A 25,330-nucleotide genomic window follows, 5' to 3' on the forward strand; every position below is an offset into this window, starting at 1 on the left:
GTTGATGATTACCTACTTTCAATTACTTTAATGAGTTATTTATACTACATTAATGAAACGTAGGAGACGTACTAAGCTACTACTGACTGGGGCTTTAATGATTTAAATCCCTAATGAATCTGACAAACTCTCAGGCCTCAAATTAACAGAGGTAAGCAAGAGTAAGACTAAGAAAACTGAAGTTAACCATTTCTAGATTTCCAGAAAAAAATTTTTTTGATTCTTAGTTAACCTGTTTGTTACTAGGTAACACCCAAGATGTTCATTTTACATTTAGATACCAAAGATTGGATCTTCAAAAGGGGTAAAGCCATAAGACAAATTGGAACTTGATTAGGTTGGGGTAATGTGAAAAATATTAAAAATGTATTGTTATTTTCGAAAATAACTTCTGCTAAAGCATTTCAAATTCGATTGTTTCAAAGGCCACACGATTATTCTCAAGACTCTTGAAAAGCCATAACACATGCAGCAGATTAAGAAGAAACCAACATGCACATTCTTTTCTGGAAATAATTTCAAATAGAAACTTAAGGGGGTTAAAAACTAGGCCTGCTTGATATATCTTCAAAACCCTGAAGTGGGAAAACCAATGGCTCTTTGAAGTAGAGGTGTGAGCAAGTTACAAGGCTCAAAAATTGTCAAAAACTGACAGGCTCTGCAAATAACGGCTATAAATCATTAATAAAAGAAAAATGTTTAACAACATGCAGTGAGAAAAGAGCAATGGGCCATCCACTGAACTTTTCAGGTACTGGAACATTTAAAAAATTGCCATCATTAATGCTATTTTCAAATACAATGAGTGACAACATATAATATGCAAATAAAACACTAAGAACACTTCAGCGTGACACATTAAAGCAAAACAGAAACAATATACTTACCAGCTCCTCCACAGAGGGGCCAGACTTCAGATATAAGAAAAAAGTTTTATAATTAGAAGAAGATCAAACAAATGATATTATTTAGTGGTATAATCATTATAAGGAAAAACCCCACATGTTGAATATCATTTGGGTAAAGTTCATTAGAACAAATATATTTGCAATCTATAAACAACAGTAACTGTAATAGCATTAGATTAAAATTTTTTGTTTTATCAAAATTAGTCGGCATAACTAGTACAGTGTTCTTTTCACCATACTCTTTCAAATTCTAATGTTAAAACTTCACGTAAATTCTTTTCTAGAGAAAATTTAGATTGTTTTTGAATGTTAAAGTCAAATAGCTCGAAGAAGCAGTTATGAGCTTTTATTTCAGTTCAATAAAACCCTTTTAACACAGATTCACAGACTTTGAAAACTTAAGAGTTTAACTTAAAATTATTTTCATGAATTTTAACATATCAGTATTAGGAACTAATTAACCAAATGAAATTAACTGAAAACAAGTAAAGCTTATAAATGTATTACTCTCAGCATATCATCAATATCATCTCATGTCCTGCCTCTGCCAAGCAATAGCTGTCTTATTTATTGCTGTGTTCCATATACGAACAAAATATCTGATATCTCTTACACACTTAAAACATATGTGGTACACAGTGGCAGGAAAAATGCTTACAATATATTAAGAGCAAAAGAAAAGAATGTGCTACTGGCTGGTACCCAATTCCATTTTTTACTTCTTCCTATTAACAGACTCCAGTTTTACTGTAAGTGGCCATATGACCAATAGAAGACTGACATGCAGCTGGGGATGGTCAATGAAATGCTGGCAAAAATTACTGAGAAAGATTTCATAATAAGTTACTTAAAGAAGGCTAACACAACAGAGAAGCATCTTTTTGCCCTTTCCTTAGATTAACCCTTCTTCCTGCCTGAAATGCAGACATGAAGAAATCCTGAGGATGGAAACCATGAGCTAAAAATGGCAGAGCACAATGATGGAAGGAATCTGGATCTCTAGTATTTGTGGAGCTGCCGTATCAACTCTACATTTCAGAGAAAAATAAGCACTATTCAAGAATAATCCCAATGTTACTTGGGATTTCTGTTATATGCAGCTGAATTTAATCCAACTGATACAGCAGGGCAAAAAAAAAAAAAAAAAATCTATGTTATAATCACAAATATCTTTTAAACGTATTTATACATGTATTTTAAATAGGAAAAATTCTATCAGTTGATTGTTGATATCACTGATTATTTATAGGTGATGAGATTGTAGATTATCATAATTATCATAAACTTTATATTTCTTATATTTTCTAAATTTCCCACAATGAGCACATACATTTGATAATTTAAAAGTCTCATTCAAAACTGTCCTCTCCACCCTGTAAAATACATGCAAGGGCATGTCACTCTCTAAACTACTTACCAATTTTGCCTTAATGGTACCAGAGTCAACACTTTGACCAGTTTTAGCATGAAGCTGAAGCTGAATAGAGTGCAGCTGTAAAAGCTGATCATGTACTTCTTTCTCCAAAACAACTTTCTCTGCTTGGGTTTCTGTCAGTTCAGATTTCAGATCCACCAACTGTGCCTTATAAAGAAAACAGTAAAAGAAATTAAGGATGCTTAATTTTCTTTCTTTTGACTAATAATTGTTATTCAAGAATGACAACAGAGAGACTACCTTTGAAATAAATACATGAACATTAGAATACTATTATCTAAGATACAAGACATCCATCTAAACTGACAGAAAATCAATGGTATAAGTCAAGATACTTCAGTAGCAAGAGAAATCTATAAGCTGTATTTTCTAATAACACAGAATGCTACTTCCATTTTACTTTGCTTACTTTACTTTACTTTTACTGTTTCACCTTTATCTTCAAAGCTTATGAAAACACACAACTATGAGGTGGTTCGCCATGTGGTAGAGACAACGTGTGCTGTGGTGGATCACTAACATTAACAGTATTACAGAAGATGCCAGTAAGTGAGTTGTGTTCTGTCTTCAATCCAACGAATACTAGCCCAAATCATCCCAATCATTATCTAGTAAAGTTATTTTAGGTGCTAAGGTATCAACTTCTGAGACTACAGCAAGCCTGAAGATCAGAGTTAACTGTTAAGTCTTCAGCTTTAGCATAGCAGAGCAACTAATCAGGACCATCTAGCAATTTAGTTTGAAGTTTTCGTTTTTGCACAATTGATATATTGTTTTACAGTTGTGCACAGGATGTGTCCCTTGTGTTTTTGGTTTTCTCAGCTAGCTAGCAGATTAAAGATCAAGACATGCCTTTGTTTCCTACTCAACTCAACATAATTTTGCTAAGCATCTAAGGGCCCAAAACTATGCCAGCACAATGAGAAAAAAAATTGTAGATAATATTTTTTAAAATCAGAGATAATAATTTATGCCCTTGACAAGCTTTCATATCCACTGGGTTGATAAATACACATATGTAGACCAACTAAAAAATGTGGCAAGTTATATAGAGAGAGAGAACTGACCCAGTCCCATGGAATTCAAACTGAAGGAAGGATGAAGGATCCAATTCATGGATGAAGGATGGTCAATGCAGAGAATTTTATTGAGTGAATCGAAGTGGCTCTCAGCATGAATTCACATTACCTCATTCTTCTTGGGCACCAGATAAGAACTTGGGACTCACCAAGTGCAGGTACCCAAAAAGGCTATCACACTGGCCCTCTGCCCTTACTGGCGGAGGGCAGCCGCCCCACAAAAGGCAAAAGGCCCAGTGAGCTGATAATACAGTTAGTTCTGTCCAGCAGAGCTAACAGAACCTTGTAACACGCCCTCTGGGGCCTTGGGTCGCAGGCACCCCGACCTGGATGCTGCCACACGGCCTGCATGGAGTTTGTTCCTGCCGGTGCTAAAGCAGCTGGCCAGTTCCTACATCTGCTTGCCTACACACTCCCTCCCCATGAGGGGTGGAGTGAAGTGGACCCAAGTGAACCAAGTTTGCTCCTGCCAGTGCCAAAGCGGCCAGCCAGTTCTCACACTCGTTCGTTTGTGTGCTCCCTCCTGCCAGGGGTTGAGCGGGGTGGGCTGAGTAAACAGGGCACCCCTGTCGTGAGTACTGTGAAGGGGTCAAGAAAATATCCTGCATCAATATGAACTCCTTTATTGGGTATGAGTTACAAATACCTTCTCCCATCCTGTGGCTTCTTTTTACTTTATAAATGTGTATTTCAATGAACAGAGTGCTTAATTTTAATGCAGCCCATTATGTTAATAGTTTTCTCCCCAACAGTAAATGCTTTTTTGGCACGAGTTCTACCTTATCTGGTATCAAGTTTGCAACTCCTAGTTTCATTTTATTTGCATTTACTCAGTATAATTTTGTCTGATCTCTTATTTTAACCTTTCATCCTATTTGCCATGTTATGTTTGCATATAACATAACACACATGTAAAGTCTTCATTGCTCTCTTTGGTGGTTTTAGAAATGTACTTTTTTTTTTTTTAATCTTCTGGAAGCTCTGTATGTTTGCTCTAATGATTACTGTGACATTATATCCTAATTTCCTCTTTTGACTATATTTTAAGGTATTATCTTTAAGGTATTATCCCTTCTACAAGCAGTCATGAAATTAGCTAATTAACATCTCACTTCCCTCACTCTTCTCAAACATTTAACAAAATGTTACCCTTCGATTCCCAGCTAATAACTATGAGTGATCATCAAGCTTATTTCACATTTTAAGAATACTCTTCTCCCATTTTGAGAATTGAAAACAAAATCTATATTGCAGTGCCTATAGCATTCAATATTATTCCATCATCTTTAACTCTAATAGTCTTTGTTCTGCTATCAAATATATTCTATGCTCAGTACCAGACCTTTAACCAAAGCTACTCCAATGATTTCAGCTCACTCCCAGGAATAGATTTATCAGAAAGGTTTCTTTGGATTAGTGGGAAAACAACTACAACCTCAAAGTGTTTTTCCCATTCTCTCATTCCACAACAATCATCACAGAAACTTCTGTGACCAAATGTGGGGGATTTCACTCCACCAACAAACAAGCAATCAATTTTGCAGCAGACATCAGTTGGGTGTCCTCCAATTCAATTTTGACACTATCTACCTGGAGATACTGTCAGATCCCACAGATTGAGGGCTCTGTCCCACAAGACTGCCCCATTCTTTTCAGACACTAGTTGCAAGTTTATGCTTCCAGAAGTCCTGACTGAATGGCTTCAAGTTGGGGTTCCCACATTTCCCTTTTTCGGTTCAATTAGTTTGCTGCAGCAGCTCATAGAACTCATGGAAGCACATTTACCATTTCATTATGAAGGATATTACAAAGGATACTGATAAAGAGATGCACAGAACAAGGACTGGGGTAAGGGACATGAGGCCTCCATGCCTTCCCTGGGGGCACCACCCTCCACAAACCTCCATGTGTTCATCTATCCAGAAGCTCTCCTAACCCTGTCCTTTTAGGTTTTTATGGAGGCTTCACTACACAGGTGATTTGGTTTGGGTATCTGTCCCCTCCAAATCTCATGTTGAAATGTGATTCCCAATGTTAGAGATGGGGCCTGGTGAGAAGTGACTGGATGGATCGTGGGGTAAATTCCTCATGAATGGTTTAGCACCATCCCCTTGGTGGTAACTGAATTCTCACTCAGTTCATGCAAGATCTGGTTGTTGGAAAGTCTGCAACCTTCCCCACCTCACTCCTGCTTCTTTTCTTGCATGTGATCCATCTGCTCCCCCTTCGCCTTCCACCATGACTGTAGGCTCACTGAGGACCTCACCAGAAGATGCTGGCATCATGCTGCCTATACAGCCTGCAGAGCTAAGCCAATTAAAATTTTTATAAATTATCCCCGTTTGATATTTCTTTATAGTGACACAAAAACAAATTAACACAAGAGGCATAACTGGTTAAAACACTGGCTACCGGTGATCAACTTAACTCTAAGCCTTCTTCACTCCCTGGAGGTTGGGCACCAAAATCAAAGTAATTTTTTTATTCAGAGTTTCCTATTAATCCACTTGCCTAAACTTTAATCCTCTATGTGTATTATTTTCTAAGAATACACAACAACTGCACAATTTTCATTTTAAATATAAGAAGGTTTTTTTTAACTGTCTTATGGATAAATACCCCGTTATTTTACCTTAAGCACCCCTCAAAAGCCTCATGTTTTGAAGGAGGAGCAAACTAAGCCAAGAAATTTGTGAACATCAAGTTGCACAGCAGGCAAATTGGATCCAGCTCACTCATTACTTTTAGCATGCCATAGAGCTCTTTTGATAAAATTTTAGAAGGTCCAAGTTAACAACCTAAAACATCTGTATTTTACACATGAAGAAACTGAGACCTAAGAGATTATGTGAGATGCCCCAAATTACAAATTGCATGGTATTAAAACTCAGACCTCCTCCTGACATCCATTGTAATTCTGGCAATAATAAAAAAAAATGGGGAAGATATAGTCCATGAGCTCCAAATCATAGCACATTCCCCAAATATCAGAACTACACAAAGCTTTAACTAAACAGGGGATTCTGAACCTCATACACACACCCCATACTCCTACACATGCACACAGATAGGCACTGGTACTCGTGAGCATACACAGGCATGAATACACAGACATACCTGCAGGCATGCAAACAGGAACAGATGCAGGTACAGATATGCAAGCAAACAAAGCACACATTCCCCAAGTTGTTTAGGAATTACAAAGAAAATAATTGACTTCACATGGCAATTTAACTATAATGAACTATAGCACAAAAAGCTGCTGATAAAGATGTAAATATTATGTCACATCTACCTATAACTGCTTCTACACCTTTTGTTTTAAAGTATGTGTACAAAAAGTAATCACCTTTTAAATATCTGTATTCTCTTTATGTTTTAAAATGCAATTTAGGATGAAAGTACAGATTGGAATTTAAATCTCTAGCAATTATACCATTTAGTGCCAGTATCCCAAATTTATCGTAGACATCCATCTACTTTTCTCATATAGTCAGAAAAACAAAAATGTAAAAAATAAAAATCATATAGAGATGGCAGGATCACACTATAAAAAATACTAATGTATTAGTTATTGAGTACTATATTAAATTTAATATAGTAAACTGATCTTCCAATTAATAAGAGAATCTTTACAGATTATATAAATTCCCTTTTCTCATTAAAGGAAGCAAACAATTCCATTTTATCTGGCAAAACTGTCTTTTTTCCTGAAACTAAACTTTTAAAAGAATGCATCACAGAGACTTTTTTTTTTTGAGATGGAGTCTCACTCTGTCACCCAGGCTGAAGTGCAGTGGTGTGATCTCGGCTCACTGCAAGCTCCGTCTCCCAGGTTCACGCCATTCTCCTGCCTCAGCCTCTGGACTTAGCTGGGACTAAAGGCGCCCGCCACCATACCCAGCTAATTTTTTGTATTTTTAGTAGAGGCTGGGTTTCACTGTGTTAGCCAGGATGGTCTCGATCTCCTGACCTCGTGATCTGCATGCCTCAGTCTCCCAAAGTGCTAGGAACAGAGATTCTTATATAAAAGATCCTAAGCTACCTGACAGACAACAGAGGTAGAACCATTCTTCATAAGACTTTTCTCTTGTGACAAAAGTCAAGAAGAAAATGTAACTAATGAAAGCCATTTTGATCCATTCTTTTTCTTGTACACCTTCAAAATATCATTTAATTTAACTCATTCATTTTATTATAAAAAATCTCCCTCTATTTTTTCTCTCCTCTATGTGCTTGAGGTGGTCAAAATCACAGAAATCTAATGAGTCTTATTCTAAAACACAAGACTATGACAAATATACTCAAAGAAATATATACTCAAAGGTCAAATTGAAAATCTCTGCCATCCTTCAAGACAGGAAATAATACTCCTCCTTACTTAAAGTCAGCTATTAAAGCAGTCATCTGGTCTATGAAAGTTCTGTGAGAAAGCTGTATCTGTTTATATTTTCTATCCAACCATAATGACCACTAATTTCATCTGCCATTAGTTCTCCCCCAAAAAATAACATTCTACGGTCTAGACAAGCAAATGTAATCCTCATAACATACTCTGAGAGATGCACTTTTTATCCAGATATGACAACTGAAGTACAGAGAGGTTAGGTAACTTCACCATGGTCATTAAAAAGCCAGTAAACCAGGTGTACATAACTACTAGAGAAGCTAAGGCAGGAGGATCACTTGAACCCAGAGTTTGAGGCCAGTCTGGGCAACACAGCAAAACCTCCATTTCTTAAAATAACCAACCCTCCCCAAACAATATATATATATAACTACAAATTGTAATGAGCTGTATGAAAGAAACTAAAATAATTAGCAGAGTGGGAGTGTATGACTATTCTTCTGGGAAGAGTTTTGGTTATTACTAAAGCAGCAGGTTCCAAGGTCTATGGGACATTTTCAGGGGATCTGAAAGGTCAAAACTATTTTCATTATAATAAAACATTATCTGTCTTTTTCACTATGTTGACATACTGAAAGTACAAAAGTAATGATGAGTAAAATGTTGGGATTTTAGTACAAGTCAATGCAGTGGCACCAAACTCCAACAGTAGTCATTGTAGTCTTTACTGCTATGCACTTGCAGTTTTTGTTGCTGTCGATGTTTTGTTTTAGTTTATTTATTTTTTTTTTGAGACAAGGTCTCACTGTGTTTTTCACGCTGGGCTGCAATGGCATGATCACAGCTCACTGGGGCCTTAGAACTCCTGAGTAGAAATAATCCTCCCACCTCAGCCTCCTGGGTAGCTAGGACTATAGGAGTACATGGTCATTTTTAAATTTTTTTGTAAAGCTAGGTCTCACTATGTTGCTCAGGCTAGTCTTGAACTCCTAGTCTAAAGCGATGTTCCCACCTTGGCCTCTGTATTAGTCTGCACTGCTATAAAGAAATACCTGGGACTGGGTAATTTATAAATACTATTATTTTAAACAAAAGAGGTTTAAATGGCTCATGGTTCCACAAGCTGTATAGGAAGCATGGCTGGGGAGGCCTCAGCAAACTTTTTTTTTTTGAGACATTGTCTTGCTCTGTCACCCAGGCCAGGCTGGAGTGCAGTGGCATGATCTTGGCTCACTGCAACCTCCACTTCCTGGATTCAAGCGATTCTCCTGCCTCAGCCTCCTGAGTAGCTGGGATTACCAGTGCCCTCCACCACGCCCAGCTAATTTTTGTATTTTTAGAAGAGATGGGGTTTCACCGTGTTGGCCAGACTGATTTTGAACTCCTGACCTCAAGTGATCTGCCCGCCTTAGCCTCCCAAAGTGCTGGATTACAGGCATGAGTTATCCTCTATTAAGCCAGGAATTTAAAGGTTTGAAAAAATATAAAACAATGCTGTTCTTCTAAAACATTTTTTGGTTTTAGAAAATATAATTACGTTTTAATTTAAAATCATTTATATTAACATGTAATGAGTTTATTGTAGTTATTTTTAAATGATGTAATAAAGTTTTCTCACTTTAATTTCTAATACAGTAAATTCTACATTTATACTTTTTTTATATTTTGTGTATTTATATATTTATACATATAACCTACATTTAAAAAAAAAAGTTCTTTGGGGTTCTTAAAATTTGTAAGAATGCAAAGGGGTCCAGGAACCAAAAAGTTTGAGAACCTTGACTTAGACCTGAAAAAAGGCTCATGTGGCTACACCATATAGAGTAGGGGTAGGCAATCTTTGGCTTTCCTGGGCCACACTGGGCGAATTGTCTTGGGCCACACACAAAATACATTAACACTAATGATAGCTGTGAGTTAAAATTAAAAAGAAGAAAACAAATCATGCAAAAAAAAAATCTCATAATGTTTTAAGAAAGTTACGAATTTGTGTTGGGCTGCATTCAAAGCTGTCCTGGGCCACATGCAGCCCATAGGCTGTGGGTTGGACAAGCTTGATATAGAGTAAGACGAAAGAATGGTAAGATACATCATAGGGGCCGGGCGCGGTGGTTCACACTTGTAATCCCAGCACTTTGGGAGGCCAAGGTGGGCGGATCACAAAGTCAGAAGATCAAGACTATCATGGCTAACATGGCAAAACCCCGTCTCTACTAACAACACAAAAAATTAGCTGGGCGTGGTGGCCGGCGCCTGTAGTCCCAGCTACTCGGGAGACTGAGGCAGGAGAATGGCGCAAACCCGGGAGGCAGAGCTTGCAGTGAGCCGAGATTGCACCACTGCACTCCAGCCTGGGAGACAGAGTGAGACTCCGTCTGAAAAAAAAAAAAACAATATATCATAGGAGGGATACCCAAAGGTCAGATCATGCAGAGCCTGTCTGCCAAAATTAAGAGTTTGAATTTTATTCAAAAAGCAATTGATGAATTTATGTTTTTAAATTAATTATTTATTTTTATTTATTGTTTTGAGATGGAGTTTCGCTCTTGTTGCTCAGGCTGGAGTACAATGGTGTGATCTCGGCTCACTGCAACCTCCACCTCCCGGGTTCAAGCGATTCTCCTGCCTCGGCCTCCCCAGGAGCTGGGATTACAGGTATGCACCACCATGCCTGGCAAATGTTTTAATTTTAGTAGAGACGGGTTTCCACCATGTTGGTCAGGCTGGTCTCGAACTCTTAACCTCAGGTGATAACGCCCGCCTTGGCCTCCCAAAGTGCTAGGATTACAGGTGTGAGCCACTGTACCCGGCCCTAATGTTTTTTTTTAAAGGCAGTTATGTGTAATATGAGAGACAACATGAATGAACTGAGTTGGGGGATGTGAAATGGAAACCAGTAGATACATGTGACAAGTAATTTGCTGTAAACCTCAAATGAAGATCCAATCAATCAAAAATGTTTCCATTTTCATTTCAAAGCCCTCAGTTGCTCTATGATCAAACTGGAGATGGGGTGGGGAGGAGAATCAATCTACCCAATATTTTAGGAATATCACAAGTACTAAATCCATACTCAATATTCCTATTTAATGTTTAAAGTTATTTTCAATCAGTTTCAATTTTTTCCCAAAATAAGATACCATGAAATATTAACTCACAAATTATATGCTTGTGAATTACATACCAGGGGAATAAATGAACCTGCAGATCAGTCTTTCAGCAATGGGGCAGGCACTGTACACGTGAATATAGAGTCAACAAGACAGATACCTAGCTTCATCCTAGCTCTCATGAAGCCTATATTACAGAATGATTGTGGGTAATCTTTGAAGATTTATAGCAGAACACCAGATGTGTTTCAAAAAATTCATTCATTCAAATAAACACTGAGTACTCACTGTATACCACAATCTGGGGACAAAAAGATGAATAAGACATGGATTCTAGAAGTTCCCTATCTATTAGGAAAAACTAAGAATATATTTCCAGGCTGGGCATGGTGGCTCACACCTATAATCCCAGCACTTTGGGAGCCCAAGGCTGGTGGATTGCTTGAGCTTAGGAGATCGAGACCAGCCTGGGCAACATAGTGAGACCCTGTTTCTACAAAAATTACAAAGAATTAGCTGGGCATGGTGATATATGGCTGTACTCCCAGCTACTCAGGAGGCTGAGGTCAGAAGATCACTTGAGCCCGGGAGGTCAAGGCTGCAGTAAGCCATGATCGTGTCACTACACTCCAGCCTGGGCAACAGAGTGAGACCCTGTTTCAAAAAAAAAAAAAAAAAAGATAAAAAGATTACATTTCCAATTGTGATGCAAAGTGTGGTAAGCACTATTCACTATTTGAAAGACATATGTGATGTACCAATTCAAAAAGAGGTAAAGGGAGGCAGTCAGAAAGAAGTTCTCTGAGTTTGGAATGGAGATCTGCTAATACAGGGAGTGGAAAGGGAAAGGTGAGATATGAAAACACCTGACAGGTGAGATAGGGAGTAACTAGATCAAAATGGCTGGTATTTAACACATCAGTTTCAAACTTCCAATTTTTTTTTTTGAGACAGAGTCTTACTCTATTGCCCAAGATGGAGTGCAGTGGCACGATCCCAGCTCACTGCAACCTCCACCTCCCAGGTCCAATTCTCCTGCCTCAGCCTCTCGAGTAGCTGGGATTACAGGCATGTGACACCACACCCAGCAAATTTTGTATATTTAGTAGAGATGGGGTTTCACCACGTTAGCCAGGCTGATCTCAAACTCACGACCTCAGGTGATCTGCCCACCTCAGTCTCCCAAAGTGCTGGGATTACAGGCATGAGTCACAGCACCCGGCCCCAAATTTTTAATTTTAAAAAGGGGCCAAATACCAATTCTGTAATCCATGTATAAACCAATCTGATATCTATACCAAAGGAATTACTCAGCAATGTGTTTTGGGAGCACAGAAGCAAAAAATACAAAAAACAAACAAAAAGCTCCTAGAAACCAAAATAGGTTCACAAAAAGATAATGCTACCTTCTAAATCAGCTTCACAAAGCATTTGATGGTTCAAATTATTTCCCCTAAAACATGGTTCGGACCTTCAAACAGCTTACATTCTAGAGGTAGAAAGATGTGGTAACTGCTAATTATAGTACAATGTAACAAATCTAACAGTACAAGTAAGTTTAAGGGCTTAGGGCAGCCTCTGCCTATAAAGAGCAGAGAGGAGTAGAGTAAGGAAAGCCCTCACTGAGATGGTGATGTAAGTGGAGTCTTGAAAGATGAGTGGGTGTTTGATACTGTAGACAAAGGGTACAGAGAATACATTATACACCAAAGCCTATGTGAAAGTACAGGTGCCATAAAAGAGCAAGACCTATTTAGAGAACTGCAAATAGACCAGTTTTATTGAGGCAAAAGCAGCTTACAAGTGGTGATAAGAGATAAGGAGACACAGACAGGCACACTGATCACTGGGCCAAATAATTTGAATTTTAGAGAGATACAGAAAGAAGAATGACAGAATCAGATTCGTCTTTTTAAATACAAACTACTAATATGAATCACTCTAGAATGATCAGGCAACAAAAGGATGGTTTGGAGGGAATAATAATTAAGAGACTAGGTTAGGAATACGCAAAAAGCATAAGGACCTTAATTATGCAGAATATCCTAATCTTATCTCATTATCTTTCCCAGACCTGCTCCTCTTTTTCCTGTATTCCTTACTTCAATAAATAGTAATGTATTAACTTCCTAGGGCTGTTACAAAAAATTAGCACAAGACTGGGCACAGTGGCTCACGCCTGTAATCCTAGCACTTTGGGAGGTCAAGGCAGGAGGATCACTTGAAGTCAGGAGTTCAACATGAGCCTGGCCAACACGGTGAAACCCTGTCTCTACTAAAAATATAAAAATTAGCCAGGCATGGTGGCTGGTGCCTGTAATCCCAGTTACTTGGGAGGCTGAGGCAGGAGAACTGCATGAACCCAGGAGGCAGAGGTTGCAGTGAGTCAAGACTGTGCCACTGCACTCCAGCCTGGGCAACAGAGTGAGGCTCTGTCCAAAAAAAAAAAAAAAAAATTACCACAAACGTGGTGGCTTAAAACAACAAAAATTTATTCTTTCACATTTCAGGATGCTACAAGTTTGACAGGGCTGGCTCTTTCTGGAGATCCTGTGCCTCTCTCCTAGCTTTTGGTGCTGTTGGCAATCACTGGCATCCCTTGGCTTATAGATACATCACTCCAATCTCTGTTTCTATCATCACATAGCCTTCTTTCTCTGTTTCTGTGTGTGGCCTTTTCTGTCTCCTATCAGCACACTTTCATTAGATTTAGGGCTCCCTCTAATCCACTACAATTTTATCTCCATCTTTACATAATTACACCTGCGAAGACCCTCTTTCTAAATAAGGTCATGTTCTGAGGTTTTGGGTGGATATGAATTTTGGAGGGATACAATTCAACCCACTACAGATCCTGATCAATACATTTCCCAAACAGAAATCTGGTGTTATCCTTAACCCTTTCTCTTATCTTCTGCATCTACATAATTATCAAATCCTGTCAATTCTCCTTCCTTAGTCTTCAATTTATCTCCTTTTCATAAGCCCTGTTACCACTTTTCACTTCAATAACACACTTGTCTATAACAAACTCCTTTGCTATAACATTGAATGAACCTAGTTATTACTCTCAATACTGTGCCTGTACCTAAACCGATATGCATTGCTAAAGAAAGTCACACAATAGTACAGCCCGGTTGCACCATACTTTATGATAACTAATCCCAAGCCGGTCCTCAACAATGCCTGGCAGTCCTGTTTCTCTGGCCAACTGGCTCTCCCACTCTTCCATAACTATTTCAAACCTCTTCTACTAGCCTCATGCTCTTACTCTCACCTACTTTCAGCAACTGACCTGGGCTCCTATTTTACAGAGAGAAAAAAAAAAAAAAGCCATCAAACAAAAACTTCCACAACCTCCTACTGTCCACTCTCATTCTCTCTGCCTTCTAAGTAGCTGTTATTACAAATCTTACTAATATTAATTACCCCACTCTTTTTCTATATTTCGCTTTTCTCTCAAGTAGATGCTTCTCAGAGACTTATGTTTTATTTGTTTTTATTTAAAAACAAAATGAAAACAAAACCTCCCTTGTACCCTACACTCTCACTTCTTGTATCTATTCAGCCACACTCACTCTTTCTGTCTGCTTTTTTCTCCACCTCCTCCATCCCCCATCAGACATAAATATGTGTTTGTGCAGAGACTGATTTCTCTAGCTCCGTAGCCTCAGGCCTCTTACTTAACCCCTGTAAAGTTGGAATAACCATACTAATAAACCTGTCTCATAGGACTGTCGTGAGAATTGGATGAATCAGGCTATGTAAAAGACTCAGAAGAGAGCTTGGCCCATAGTAATTGATCAATAAAGTTGGCAATGTTGTTATTGCTAATAATCTAACACATTCATCTATCTATTCAGGCAACCAGCTGCACAAGATTGTCACTTGGATTTCTCCTGAACTCCCTCATCCCTCTATTGCAATCCATCTCTAGGTTTTTTTTTATTTTTACCTCTCCAGTCACTCTTGTTCTGAATACTTTCCCCTACCTCCATTATCTTACTCCACACTATCATAATCTCACATAAACAGAAACCTTCTAAACAATTTTCTGCATTCATTCATGTCATTCTCCCCAACTTTCTCCATACCATAGCCAGAGCAAACTGTTCTAACTTCATATCCAAGGCTACAAACTGGTTTAAAAGTCTTCCCACGATTATGACAAAGCCCCAAATATTTTTGCATGGCCTATAAAGCCATGTAGAACAGTCCCTCCCTGTCTGCTCAAACTTATCTTGCATCTGGCTTCTTTTGCCCTCTTCTCTTGTAACACATACCAACTGTCTCTCGAATCTTCAAATACACTATGCGCTTGCCCATCACAGGTGCTTTTCACTTCCCATTCCCTCTACTGCAATGTTGAATGGCATTCCTATTTCTTAGCTTAATTCAATTCCTATTCACATATAATTCTTTTATGTCTTAGCTCAATAACTTCCTCAGGGAAGCCTTCACTGACATCCCAAAATAGGGTCTCATTACTCTTATGTACCTTTCACAGTATTCATCAAAGTTGCAATTTCTCATTTACATGATTATTCTTCCAACAAATTCCTCCAACATAATCCAAACTCCGTAAAAGCCATGACTGCAATCCTTTTTTGCTCTCCATTGTATCCCAAGTGCCCAATACAGCATGTGGCACATAATTCATGTTCATAAGTGCATACTGGATCAATACTAAACTTCAGCTTCAATGTTGCAAAACAGCCTGTTTAAAAACAGGACAGATTTAAAGCAGCAAAGAGACCAGCATATCACGAGTTCATTATCATTGTGGCTCTAGATCAAAGTTAAAAGTTTCTCTACTGATGGCTATAAATAGTAAATCACTTCAAAGAGATACTAATGGAGCAATTGCTGAGGGAAAGGAGGATGTGACAGAAGGTGTATTGTGCTGTTACTTTAAAAAAAGGAGTAAAAGGCAGAACACTATTTCAAGGCAGAGGTGGGTTTTTTAAAGCATTGGTTCACAACCTTTGTATTCCAACACGCCTACTACTGCTACTATTACTATTCCTACTGTAAACCTAAAAGGAAAAGGCTGAGGCACAAAACATACTTTAGTTTACCTGAGCCAAAATGAGGACAGCTACCCAACACATATTTCCCAGATGCCTGGGGAGTGCTCTGGCACCTGAGTTACAAGCAGATTTTAAAGGGAAAAAGGAACAAAGCAGACACAAAGTCGCTTGATAAGAATTCTCACTGGTTTACAATCACTGATTAGTGACTGACTATTCATTGTTGCACTATAAGGTATGACTTATGGTGTCCAGCATATGGTATTTTATGACTACTTGGCGTCAGTTAGTCTAAATCCTACATAGAAGGTGGCTTCAAGAGATAACTACTTAGGTCAAAAGAGAGTGCCATAACTGTGGTTTCATTCCAATGCCTCTCTGGGCCTGACAATGGAAAGGAACTCAGGGTTTTTTTTGTTTGTTTTTATTTTTTGTTTTCTTTCAATAGGTGTCTGGGGAACAGGTGGTGTTTGGTTACATGAATAAGTTATTTAGTGGTGATTTCTGAGATCCTGGTGCACCCATCACCTGAACAGTGTACACTGTATCCAGTGTGTAGTATTTTATCCCTCATCCCCTTCCCACCCTTTACTCCAGATCCCCAAAGTCCATTGTATCATTCATATGCCTTTGCATCCTCCTAGCTTAGCTCCCATGAGTGAGAACATACATTTAGTTTTCCATTCCTGAGTAACTTCACTTAGAATAATGGTCTCCAATCAATTCCACCCACGTTGCTGCAAGTGCCACTATTTCATTCCTTTTTATGACTGAGTAGTATTCCATGGTGTCTGTATATATATATATATTTTTAATCCACTCATTGATTGATGGGCATTTGGGCTGGTTCCCTATTTTTGCAATTGTGAGTTGTGCTGGTATAAACATGTGTGTGCAAGTATCTTTTTCGTATAATGACTTCTTTTCCTCTGGGTAAATACCCAGGAGTGGGATTCCTGGATCAAATGGTAGATCTACTTTTAGTTCTTTCAGGAATCTCCACACTGTCTTCCACAGTGGCTGTACTAGTTTACATTCCCACCAACAGTGTAAAAGTGTTCCCTTTTCATCACATCCGTGCCAATATCTATTATTATTATTATTACTTTATTATGGCCATTCTTGCAGGAGTAAGGTGGTATTGCATTGCGGTTTTGATTTGCATTCCCCTCATCATTAGTGATGTTGAGCATTTTTTCATGTTTGCTGGCCATTTGTATATCTTCTTTAGAGAATTATCTATTCGTGTCCCTAGCCCTCTTTTTTGATGGGATTGTTTGTTTTTCCTTGAGTTCCTTGTAGACTCTGGATATTAGTCCTTTGTCAGATATACAGATTGTGAAGATTTTCTCCTACTCTGTGGGTTGTCTGTTTACTCTGATTATGTCTTTTTCTGTGCACAAAGTTTTTAGTTTAATTAAGTCCCATCTATTTATCTTTTTGTTGTGTTTGCTTTTGGGTTCTTAGTCATGAAGTCTTTGCCTAAGCCAATATCTAAAAGGGTTTTTCCAATGTTATCTTCTAGAATTTTTATGGTTTCAGGTCTTAGATTTAAGTTTTTGATCCATCTTGAGTTTTTTTTTTGTATATGGTGAGAGGAGGATCCAGTTTCATTTTTCTACATGTGGCTTGCCAATTGTTCCAGCACCATTTGTTGAAAACGGTTCCTTTCCTCACTTTATGTTTTTGTTTGCTTTGTCAAAGATGAGTTGACTGTAAGTATTTGGCTTTATGTCCAGATTCTCTATTGTTTCATTTGTCTATGTGTCTTTTTTTATACCAATGTCATGCTGTTTTGGTGCCTTTGGCCTTATAGTACAGTTTGAAGTCGGGTAACGTAAGGCCTCCAGATTTGTTCTTTTTGCTTAGTCTTGCTTTGGCTATGTGGGCTCTTTTTGGTTCCATACGAATTTTAGGATTGTTTTTTCTAGTTCTGTGAAGAATGATAGTGGTATTTTGATGGGAATTGCATTGAATTTGTAGATTGCTTTTGGCAGTATGGTCACTTTCACAATATTGATTCTACCTATTCATGAACATGGGATGTGTTTCCATTTGTTTGTGTCACCTATGATTTCTTTCAGCAATGTTTTATAGTTTTCTTGGTATAGGTCTTTCACCTTCTTGGTTAAGTATATTCCAAAGTATTTTATTTTTTTTGCAGGTCTTATAAAAGTGGTTGAGTTCTTGATTTTATTCTCAGTTTGGTCACTGTTGGTATATAGCAGAGCTACTGACTTGTGTATGTTAATTTTGTATCGTGAAACTTTGCTGAACTGATTTACCAGTTCTAGGAGCTCTATGGATGAGTCTTTAGGGTTTTCTAGGTATACTATCATGTCATCAGCAAACAGCAACAGTCTGACTTCTTCTTTATCCGCTTGTATATCCTTTATTTCTTTCTCTTGTCTGATTGCTCTGGCTAGGACTTCTAGTACTACACTGAATAGAAGTGGTGAAAGTGGGCACATTCTTCAGATAAAAAGTTTCTTTTCTTTTTTGTTTCTTCCACAGTGCTAGTACTATTCCAGTCAATGCCTGTAATTCCAGCATAGCCATTATCAAGTGGCTCACTACAGCAAAAATTCACAAGCAGGTGGAAACTATGAGAGATGTGAGCAATTTGAAATGGCCCCATGTCAAAATACACTGATATTCTCTGCTATTCCATTCTCCTCAGATATGACTCTTCCTAAATATTGCTATGGCAAAAAGCAGTCACATGGGTATCATTTATAATTTTAAGATGTAAACTATGTTCTCAAAAAACTAAAAACAGAACATATACACTAGGTATATAAGCCCCCTAAAAAGGAAATCAGTATGTTGAACAATATGTGCACTCCCATGTTTATTGTAACACTATTCACAATAGCCAAGATACAGAAGCAACCTATATTTCCACAACAGATGAACAGATACAACAAAAAAAAAGTGGGACTGGGCATGGTGGCTGACGCCTGTAATCCCAGCACTTTGGGAGGCCGAGGTGGGTGGATCACGAGGTCAGCAGATGGAGACCATCCTGACTAACATGGTGAAACCACGTCTCTACTAAAAATACAAAAAATTAGCCAGGCGTGGTGGTGAGCGCCTGTAGTCCCAGTTACTCAGGAGGCTAAGGCAGGAGAATGGTGTGAACCTGGGAGGTGAAACTTACAGTGAGTCAAGATAGTGCCACTGCACTCCAGCCTGGGCAACAGAACGAGACTCTGTCTCAAAATAAATAAATAAATAAATAATTTAAAAATAAAAATAAAAATAAAGTGGTATATGTACACAAAGGAATACTACTCAGCCATAAAAAAGAATGAAATCCTGCATTCAAAACCACATGGATGAGCATGGAGGGCTTTAAGTAAAATAAGCAAGACACAGAAAGATACATAATGTATGTTCTCACTCAAATGTAGAAGTTAAAAAATTGATCCATCATGCATGGTGGCCCACACCTGTAATACCAGACTTTGAGAGGTTGAGGCAGGAGGATCTCTTGAGCCCAGGAGTTCCAGACCAGCCTAAGCAACATGGTAAACCCCATCTCTAAAAAAGAAAAAATAGAAAAATTAGCTGAGTATAGTAGCTCATGCCTGTACTCCTAGCTACTTGGGAAGCTGAAGCAGCAGGATCAACGGAGCTGGGAGTTGGAGGCCACAGTGAGCTATGATCGCACCACTGCACTCCAGACTGGGTAACAGAGTGAGGCCCCGTTTCAAGAAAAGAAAAAAAAAGTTGATCTCATAGAAGTAGAGAATAGAACAGTGGTTACTCTAAGTTGGGAAGGGTGAGGCAGGTAGGAATATGTTGGTTAACACAGTGGTCACCAACCTTTTTGGCACCAGGGACTGGTTTTGTGGAAGACAATTTTTCCACAGGATGGCGTGGGGATGGTTTCAACAATAGACATTATACTCTCATAAGAAGCAGGCAACCTAGATACCTCACATGTGCAGTTCACAACAGGGTTTGTGCTCCTATAAGAATCTATATGAGAATCTAGTGCCACCGCTGATTTCACAGGAGCCAGAGCTCAGGCTGTAATGCTTTCTCGCCCACTGCTCACCTCCTGCTGTGCAGCCAGTTCCTAAGAAGCCAGGGGCCAGTACTGGTCCACAGCCCAAGGTTGGGGACTCCAAGGTTAACAAAATTAAAGCTAAATAGAAGGAAAAAGTTCTAGCATTCTATAACACTGTAAGATGATGACAGTTAATAGTAGCTTAATGTATATTTTCAAACAGCTAGAAGAGAAGGTTTTGAATTGTTTCTAACATGAATAATGTTTGAGATGATGGATATGCTAATTACCCTAATTTGACCATTATTCATTATGTGTATCCAAATACTACACTGTGCCCCCTAAACAGGTACGATTATTATGTCAAATAAAAACAAAAAAGAATAGCCCTAATAGCCTATTCAAGTAAAAAAGTAACCTATGATTTTTTTTGCAGCAAAATTTAATATTTTAATAATAAACATAGTGTTTAATGTTAAATACATTACAAATTACCCAAATTGGAGGTGTTTCTTCATTATATAAAAATATTTTATTATAGCAATATGATTTAAGGTATTAACCTCTGAAACCACTGAACGTCACCACATTTGTCATATCAAACCATAAGTGGTCTCAAATATGTCTTAACGTCCATATAACTAAAACAATAGAACTAATTCAATCCTTTTACTAAAAAGTAAAAAAGGGCAAGAAAATACAGAAATTGTTTCAAGATTTCAAACAATATATGGAGCAACCACTGAAATTCTATAGATGGTACAGCAGCAAGTCTGCTTTGAAAGGCACTGCTGACAATGAACCTCTTTCCACAGCAATACACAATTGATTCCACGAAAACGGCAGAAGCTGCTAAATGTGTACACAGTAACATCAAAGACAAATAAGTCAACTATAACTCAAAACACACAAACAAACAAACAAAAATCATTAGGATTTTCCCCCTCCCCGTTTTCCTAAGATCTTTAAATTAAGTGTTTCAAGCATGTTTAAAAAACATGCTCACATTGTGATATGCTAGCATTTCTTATTTTGAGAAATAATGCAACCTCCTAAATCACAACATAAGAGTCAGAATGTGTGATTTTAATTTCTGAAAAAAGAACATGCCTATTTTATTACAATTCTGAATACTCATCTACAATATTTAAAGACAAAAAAAAATGGAGCACAACCTCCTACTCAGAAAATTATCCTTCCTCCCAATTTCTATTTTTATATCTGACTTAAAAAAAAAAAAAATCCCTGTTTAAAGTTTCCTTAGGTCATTTTAAAAATAAATAAAATATTGTTTCATTTAAAAAAAGTTGTTAATGCCCAGTTGATACTGCAGTTGTAAATGATATGAAATTTCTCATGTGATGTTTTAGTCCACTTTCTGTTGCTTATAACAGAATACCAGAAACTAGGTAATTTGTAAAGAAAAGGAATTTATTTCTTACAGTTATGGAGACAGAGAAGTCCAAGGTCGAGGGGCCAGATCTCGAGAAGTCGAGAGCCTTCTTGCTGGCAGGGGATCTGTGCAGAGTATGGAGGCAGCACAGGGTGTCACATGGCAAGGGGGCTGAGCATGCTAACATGCTTACTCAGGTCTCTCTTCCTCTTCTTATAAGCCACCACTTTTACACTCCTATGATAACTCATTCATCCATTAATCCAATAACAAATCAATCTATGAGTGGATTAATCCATTCATAAGAACTGAGTACTCATAATCCACTCTCCTGTTAAAGGCCCCACATTGGAGATTCAGTACTGTCACATTGGGGATTAAGTTTCCCATACACGAAATTTGGGGGACACATTCAAATTATATCATGTGGCAAAAGCTACTTTTGATCTTTGTTGTTTAAAGATAGAGAACTAATGACCAGGCACAGTGGCTCATGTCTGTAATCAAAGCACTTTGGGAGGCCGAGGCAGGAGGGTGATCACTTGAGGCCAGGAATTCAAGACCAACCTGGGCAACAAAGCACTCCATCTCTCTTTTTTTTAAATACAGTAAGATAAAATAAAATGAAATAAAGTTAAAGTACTATTTCTATAAAACATTAAATGTAATTTCACTATCAGAATGAAATCAGAAAAATAGCTTTCTTGTGAAAATTAATACTAATAAAGAAATCAAGAGATATTTTCATTTACCTACAGTAAGAAGTGATTACCTTCATATTAGCACTTTCTAATCTTTTCAAAAAGGATAGAAGAAATTAACAGTTCTTGCAGTGGAGAAAAGCCACAATTCTTGGATATGTACACCTATGTTAATCAAGGATTAATTATGCCACATACTTCATGGCTAATAGGAGAAAAAGAATGCTGACCACTAGGCAAGGAGAGGATGTTTATCTGACATTCATATTGATATAGATACAATGGGCACTCTCAATGACAACGAGTAATGATTTCTTAGGAAAGCTAATGTTCGAAGAGTTTTGCACATCACTGATTATCCCATTTTTATCTATTATACTTTTTGAAAAGAAAGACCCATTCTCTTAAATTGCCTAGTTAGAAAGTACTCTTTATGCAATAATGTTAATCTATCTTGATTTATAAATATTGTAATAATGCCCTTTTTAAATTTTCTGCACAACGTGATAGTTTTTTGTTTTTTTTTTTTTGAATCACAGCCACTCCACCCTCACCCACACCCAGCATCAGAGATTAAAGCAAATGATGCTTTATACTCTCTCAAAAATAAATCTAGACTTTGGAAAATTACACAGTAATGTACAAGCATATAAAAACTCAATGTCAGAAGTAATTTCAATAATTGCAGGAAGCTCTCTGGAGGTATCTGCCTGTAATTTAAGGACCAACTATGGATGTAAACCGAGACAAGGATACTATCGTTATGCACCACGAAATTTTCCTAAGAGCTTTGATCAGATTCCCCTAAATAGTTTATGCATGTCTCTGTATGCAGTAATAGGCGCTGACCTGAAATATTTAAAATGAAAATAATCAGGGCTGTATCTGTCTGAACATATACAAATTCGGTTTATCAATGTGAAAGTAGATCTGCAAAACTCAATTGTCAAAAGGTGGCCTACGGTATTTTCATGACAGAGAATCTTTGTTAGGTTTGTTAATGTAACACGTAAAAGGGGGGCTAGTGTATGTAATTAGTTTCCTCCTCAGAGAGATACTAGGAAGGTGGACGACAGTACCCCGGGGAGACTCACGCGTCGGTCTAGGGCCCTTTTTGTCCCCCACCCTCACCTCACTCCTTTCCTTCGCACACACAGACATGCACTCTCCCATCACATTTGGAAGCCCCGGTGGGCAGTTTTCTAGGGTCGTTTCACTGGAGCGTTAAATGGGATCTGACGCCACCGGGCAGCCCGGGGTTGGATGCCATAGCCGCCAGCGCCCACGGCTCACCTCCAGCTTGTGGTTGATTTGAGACACAGACTGGGCTTTGTGGCAAAGCTGTGCAAAACAGGAGCTCAGGCTGGTCATCTTCTGTCGCCCCTCATAAGTGATGTCCGCCTGGTCTGGATCGATCTCGCCCAGGAGCAGATCCACATCCACAAAAGCCTTGTCGAACTCCTTCTCCAGCACCTCCAGCCACCGGAACATGGATACCCCGCCGGGGGCCCCGGCGGAGCAGGAGGCGCCCCCTGGGCCCCCTCCGGCTGCTGCTGGGCATGGACCGCCCGCCGACATGGCGCCGTCAAGGGCCTCTCCCGACTGCTGAAGACCCTCGCCGCCCCACCCGCACGAAGGGAACTGCTGGGACTGAGGGGAGCCCCCGCGCGCGCGCGCACCTTCCGTCACCTCCCTTCACCTCGCGCCGTTAACGCCAGCAACACAGCCACAGAACCGCAGGAGTAACGAGGCTGAGGCTGAGGCTGAGGCGGCAGCGGCAGCGACACACGGAAGATTCTGTCTGTCCCACCTCCCAGCTTGCCCCCGCTGCGCATGCGTAGCGAAGAGCTGGGCGGACGCAGCCTGGAGGGAAAAAATGGGCGGGGCCAGGATGCGACCTTGGCCTATGAAAGGCCTCAGCTTGGGACCTGCCTGTTAGCCGCCATATTAACAACTGGCAAACTACGGCTTGAATCCCTGAGAAACGGAGCCGCGTGGTTTCTGCATCCTGGTTGGAAAGGCCCGAGGATGAGAAAGGTGTCCACGTCGCAGAAAGGAAGGATTTCCGCCGGTTTGACTTAACAGTTGGCGGGAGCTATTCCAAAGTCCTCCCAGAAAGTTGCTGCGGTGGCGTCTAGGGTCAGGGAGGGGAAGAGCAAGGAAGGGCGGTGTGAGCATGCGCAATAGCCACGTTTTACCTTTTGGATTCCAGTTCCTGGTTAGGATGGAGTGGGTGTACACACTGGCTGTTCTTGGTAAACCAACCCCAAATTGCAGGTGTGGACTGCCTAACGCTGCGCATTGAAGCGGCTGACCAGATTTTGCGGAATTAATAGAAAACTTTTTGTATTGTGATTAATAAGAGTCAGGTAGACCTGGTGAACGTTCAGTTCTTACCCTCTGTCACATACTACCTGTGTCACCTTACATGTCTTAGTTAACCTCGAAACCAAGTTTCCAAATTTTACTTAACCCAGTTGTAAGATAAACTCTTAGCATCACTTCTTGGCACACGGTATTCCTCTTAATACGCCCCAGGTCACACATTTCAAAAGCAACTACAGTAGTGCTTCACTTAAGATGGGGATATGTTCTTAGGAATGTGTCCTTAGGTTAATCATCCCCTAGGGAACATCCTAGAGTGTATTTAAACACAAACCTAGATAGTATAGCCTACTACACACCCAGGCTGTATGATGTAGCCTATTGCTCTTAGGCTGTAAACCTGTACAGCATGTTGCCATTCTGAATACGGTAGGCAATTACAATACAGTGGTAACTATTTGTGTATTTAAGCTTATCTAAACATAGAAAAGGTACAGTAAAAGCATGGCATATACTCTTATAGGATCACCATAGTTTATGTGATCCATTCATGGCTGAAGCCTTGTTATTTGGCACATTTGAAAACGTACGGCGTTCCCACACGTGACATTTCAGAAAATCTAAATTGTGAATTCATATATTTACAAGCATATTGAATGCAGAACTCTGTTGCGACACTGAAGACACAAAAATGAATGAGACATGACCTTTACTCAAGTTAAGACAGGCTAGTGAGGCTACTAACTCTCAACTATAACTTTAACTTGAATTTTTCAGTGCCTTTAAAAGTATTCAGCAACTCTTCCCTTTACATTCTGCCTACTTCCACTGCAAGGGTAGACAATCCTAGAAAGGGAAAGAGAAACCTATGTGATTAGAGTAGGCTGGTGGAAACTCCTGCATTACCTAGAAACATGTTTAGATGAATGCAGTCTGCTGTAATCTGTTCTTGGGACAGACCCTTCCAGTTAATCACCACCCAAAGC

At 39.0% G+C, this 25,330-nt stretch overlaps 1 protein-coding gene across 2 annotated transcripts in view; it reads right to left on the bottom strand.

Moving 5' to 3' along the window:
• Nucleotides 1–23,839, bottom strand: part of GOPC (golgi associated PDZ and coiled-coil motif containing) — a 41,005-nt gene extending 17,166 nt beyond the window's left edge. Inside the window, exons 1-3 of one of the 2 annotated variants that reach the window (XM_008007228.3) lie at nucleotides 23,313–23,827; nucleotides 2,326–2,490; nucleotides 888–911 (exon numbers count right to left, since the gene is read on the bottom strand). In XM_008007228.3, the coding sequence (XP_008005419.1) occupies nucleotides 888–911; nucleotides 2,326–2,490; nucleotides 23,313–23,597 (474 nt within the window). In that variant the 5' untranslated portion in view covers nucleotides 23,598–23,827. Of the gene's footprint in view, nucleotides 1–887; nucleotides 912–2,325; nucleotides 2,491–23,312 lie in introns of both variants that reach the window. The other variant, XM_008007230.3, reaches the window with a different exon arrangement.
• Nucleotides 23,840–25,330: the final 1,491 nt, after the last annotated feature.

Source organism: Chlorocebus sabaeus, chromosome 13 (assembly GCF_047675955.1).
Source record: "Chlorocebus sabaeus isolate Y175 chromosome 13, mChlSab1.0.hap1, whole genome shotgun sequence".
Lineage (NCBI taxonomy): Eukaryota > Metazoa > Chordata > Mammalia > Primates > Cercopithecidae > Chlorocebus > Chlorocebus sabaeus.